Here is a 4,963-nt window from a genome sequence, read left to right on the forward strand (position 1 = left end):
TTCATATAAAAGAATGTGAAAAATATTGTTAATTTTTTTAAAATTGTCGCTCTTTTTTAGTTTATATAAAAATAAAAATCGCACAGGTGATTAAATATCACCAAAAGAAAGCTCTATTTGTGGGAAAAAAGGACGTCAATTTAGTTTAGGTACAGCGCCGCACGACCGCGCAATTGTCCGTTAAAGTCACGCAGTGCCGAATCGCAAAATAGGGCCTGGTCATTGAGTAGCCAAATCCTCCGGTCTTAAAGAGGGTAAAACCTTCCGGGGACAGAAGTGGTTAAGATAAAAGATCTTCTGTGTGCAGCAGCCCCCCTCTGCTCCCCCCTAACACTTACCTGAGATCCCTCTTTGTCCAGCGATGTCCACAAGTGTCTCAGCCATCTGCGATTCTTTCTCCTGAGACACAGCTATTGGCTGCCACTGCTGTCAATCAAATTTAGCTAGCCAATCAGGAGAGAGAGGGGGCAGGGCCCCCCAGCTGCTTGCTCTTGGGGGTCCTGAAAAGAAGAGATGGACCTGGAGAGCAGAAGAGGGGCCCGAGAAGAGGAGAATCCAGGCTGCTCTGTGTAAAACCAACTGCAACAGAGCAGGTAAGTATAATATATTTGTTATTTTTATAGGGGAAAAAAATAGACTTTACAATCACTTTAAGCTCTGACAGTAAAACCTGAAAGCTGATTGGAGAGTGCAAATTAGCAGTGGTATCATCACTGAACTGTACATAGCCCGAGCAGAGAGCAGAGCTGTGGGGGAGGCCCAGTAGGACCACCCACTGCAAAAAACTACAGGAGGAGGCAGAGGCAAGACCTATCACCCTGTACAAGAAGTGGCAGCAGTGACTGGCTGAGATTCAAAAAAAAATACACAATTCTTGTATTTAGGGATTTATTTATCTTAGAGCCTGCTTTAAGAATACCAGGAACAATATATCTCTCCTACAATTCCCAATTCTGAAAAATGTCTGCATCTCTTACAAGCCAAGTTATGGTGTCATGCTCCCTAGACATGTTACCCATTTTATCCAAAGAATATTTGGGAAAAAATATTTTCACCCAATATGGCACCTTATTATTGCCTTGTTTGGAGAAGTGATGATTTAACTGCTGTAAAAAATCTCCCACTGAGACTCCACATAGCAATACAATATAAAGGAAATGTGTATTTGGTAGCATTAGTTATTATTTGAAGCTATTAATTTACAGGAAGCTAATTAATACATGAGTATTATTACCTCCTATTGGGCTTATTTAGTAATGCAGTAGAAAAATTTGTGATGATCTGAATAGTGCGAATGGCAACTAATCGTGTTTCTCTTTCTTGTAGTCAGAACACCTAGAACTAAATTATGTTGACCATTGGTTAACACGCATTTGGCCAGATTTAATAGGAAGTTAATTTCAGCTATATTAACATCAAACATTCAATATTTTAAGGAAGAATCCCATTTCCCAACTCCTCTGCACATTGGGTTGGGCATTTAAATGCACAAAGAAAACCAGGTTCTTTATGTTCAATTGAAAACCCCCCCTTTACATTGCATACAGATAGGAGAGACCATGACACGATTATTTTGAAATAAAAAATTTCCACAATTTGAGATCCATTTTCTTTCAACATATTTTACTTATACCCAACAAAACAGACAACATGATTAGAAAAATACATTCATTCATTTTTATTACTTTCGGCAAATGGTTGCCTATTCACTTTGCTAACATTGCGAACATTCAGTATGGGATTTATTGCAGTCAGCTGCTTTATTGTTTTTTCATTCTTAGGAACTATATTTGTACAATTCAGCATAAAACGCTAATGCTAGTGTAGAATTGCTGTACAGTAGAGTAGTGACATTTCTAAACTTGATGTATAAACATCTAAGAAAAACTGTGAAAAATTATACATTTTTTTATTGGCATAGTAGTATCACAGCAGCCACCAGATGCCTTTAGATAACAATAGCAAAGGGGATAAAATATACCTTGGACACATGTCTGTCCTAATTGCTTGTAAAAGAATGGGAAGCTTTGCTGGGCCTTTATCTGTTGTCAGCAGCTATGTCTTTATGTATTCTGGCCTAGCTAGATAACAATTGTAAACACCATCTTACAACATATAAACTTTCCCTTAGCAATAACTTTACTGGAAATGATTTCCTTTAACAGTTTTCTTATTTGTACATTTAATATACAGGGCTTACTCTATCTTAAGCCAAAAGCAAAGTTGTATAACATAATAAAAGCAGGGGTTAAATTCAAAAACATTTTTTTTTTACTTTGTAATTTACCAATCTTTAGATTTAATGGCTGCATTCGTTTTCTTTTTTTGTAGGCTTTTTTTCCGTTATTTTTATCTGGTGATCTGGCAAGTAAGTGGCAGTTAGAGTTCTGAGACAAACCATTTACCACTGACAGGTGTGCTTACAAAGCAAAACCTTTTAACGAAAGAGAAAAAAAACTGTTGCTGTAACAACAGTTAACAGGAGCTCAACCTTAATTCATTAGTTATGTCCATCTAATGGGCCATACACACTATAAGATTTTCTGAAGACTTTTTCCTTTAGACTTACCAAAACCATATAATATGAGGTCAAACCTAAACACTTTCAATTTGTATGCAATCTGGCAGGCCCTTGCACTACATAGAAAAGGTAAATCTGAAGGAAATCTAACCACAAAAGTTGGATAGTGTGTATCCAGCTTAAGTTTGCTGCTAGTGCATCCAACGACGCCACACCCGTTCGGTTTTATTGTCGGATCAATGTGGCGTTTGATTAACCACTTACCAACCAGTCACGTTGACTGTACTGCGGCAAAGTGGCTCGTTCCGTCCAGCGACATAGACCTATGTCGCTGGACTCCTCCCCTTGTGGGTGGCGCACATGCGCCGCCGGAGGCTCGCTCCCGCTGTATTCAGTCACAGCGGGAGTCGGGCCAGGGGAGGAGAGGCGGTGATCACCGCCGCTCTTCCCCGATCGTCGGGGAATCGAGTTTGGAGATCCGCCCGCTTGTGTAAACAAAGCGGGCGGATCTCCTAAGTGACAGACAGTGACAGATTGCAGGGTTCAGCATAGCATAGTTAGTAAGCAACAGGCAAACATTAAGTGTCATTTTTACAGTAACAGTGCATATTTATAGCACTGATTACTGTAGTAATGTCACTGGTACCCCCAAAAGTGTAAAAAATGTCAGTCAAGGGTCCGATCTGTCCGCCGCAATGTCGCAGTCCCGCAAAAAAAATCGCAGATCGCCGCCATTACTCGTTAAAAAAAAAAACACCAAAAATGGCCGAAATCTTCCCTTAGTTAGTAAACGCAATAACTTTTGCGCCAACCAATCAAAATACGCTTATTGTGATTTTTTTTACCAAACATAGGTAGCAGAAAACAAATTGGCCAAAAATTTTAAATAATTTTGATTTTTACATTTTTTGGGGGGGAATTTCATATAAAAAAAATGTGAAAAATATTGTTATTTTTTCAAAATTTACGCTTTTTTTTGTTTATAGCGCAAAAAGTAAAAATTGCACAGGTGATCAAATACCACTAAAAGAAAGCTCTGTTTGTGGGAAAAAAAGGATGTAAATTTCGTTTGGGTACGGCGTCACACGACCGTGCAATTGTCAGTTAAAATTGCACAGTGCCGAATCGCAAAAAGTGGCCTGGACGTAAGACAGCAAAATCCTCCGGTGGTAAAGTGGTTAAAGCGATCAAACCTCTTCTGTTAAAAAAACAAAAAACGATCAAGCCAGCAAAAAGTCCAATAGCCATGATTTTCCTTTTGATCGATTTAGATGGGATTTGATCTAAATCAGTCGATCAGCCAGGGTGGTGAAAACAAAGATGTGATTGATATTTTACATTAATATCTTCCAACTATCATTCAAAATCCACTTCCCTGAGTGTGTCATATAGATCAATTGTTCCTATCAGGAAAGATCAATCAGAAAATAAATCAATCATTTATCAAAGAGTATATGACCATTATAACACTACCTTCCCCCTAAATTAACAATGCTGCTGTCCAAGGGTGTCTCTGTTGCTCTCCATCCAGACACCCCAACACAGGAAGTGTCTGGATCACCATCTTAAAATAAGGGGTGGGGGGGATACTGAAAAAAAAAAAAAAAAAAGAAAATGCAGCCACAGCATTTAAGGATTGTAAGCTGCACTATATCACATTTCTGCTTTTGGGTTGAGCACTTACATGTAAACAAGGGCCATTATAATAGTTGAAGTGTAGTCATTTGGAGACAGACAGAGTACAGAATAAATGGCTTTAGTCTACCAGCAGTCATCTTCAAAGTAACATTTTCATTTGAGGACAAGAAGGTAAGTTGTCCATCCAGCCACCAGGAGAGCTCCGATCAGCACAGTGTAACTGAACAGCACAAACGCCAGCATCTCTTTCAGCACCATGAGAAAGTGGACAGCGAACGAATCCCTGGGATCCATGCAGAACAAGGAGACCTCCTCAACGATCCTGTACAAACAATCACCATATATACTGTAACTAAATACACATCACACCCTTTACCTGGGAAAAATAAAATCATACCCAATTTAGGGCACTTTGTAAATCATAGTGGAGTGACTATGGACAGCAAAGCAGTGCAAGTTTTAATGATATGTCAAATTACCGACTATATTTATTCCAACCCGTTAATTATTCCCTATAAACTGCATCTATCAAAATGACATCTTTATTCCAGAGAATGGTATGATGGGAAGAGTGATAGACAATTCTGTAGCTCGCTTTTACTGTAGAAGGTTTATTGACCAAAGAGAACCATAAACATGAAATGGAGGGCAAAGAAGATAAATATTTAATGCGATAATTGCCTATAATGCACTTGCTTGGCAGTGCTGTGATCTTAAAAATGCTGGAAGAACTTTAATAAAGAAAGAAAAGTCAAAATAATAAATTAAATACATTTTCTATGGTTTCTATTTCTACTCACTGTA

The 4,963-nt window shown here is 38.5% G+C and overlaps 1 protein-coding gene across 1 annotated transcript; it reads right to left on the bottom strand.

Annotated features, from left to right (window-relative positions):
- Positions 1–4,282: 4,282 nt before the first annotated feature.
- On the bottom strand, positions 4,283–4,477 carry LOC309544938 (uncharacterized protein). Its single transcript, XM_082243942.1, has one exon. The coding sequence runs from the start codon at positions 4,451–4,453 to the stop codon at positions 4,313–4,315; it is 141 nt and encodes a 46-aa protein (XP_082100068.1). The 5' UTR covers positions 4,454–4,477; the 3' UTR covers positions 4,283–4,312.
- Between the last annotated feature and the right edge of the window lie 486 nt (positions 4,478–4,963).

The sequence above is a fragment of the Pelophylax lessonae genome (assembly GCF_965119305.1).
Source record: "Pelophylax lessonae genome assembly, chromosome: 1".
Lineage (NCBI taxonomy): Eukaryota > Metazoa > Chordata > Amphibia > Anura > Ranidae > Pelophylax > Pelophylax lessonae.

Bases quoted from the DNA above. Each gene is read 5' to 3' on its own strand.
- LOC309544938 (XM_082243942.1), bottom strand. From the start codon at position 4,453: ATGGATCCCAGGGATTCGTTCGCTGTCCACTTTCTCATGGTGCTGAAA.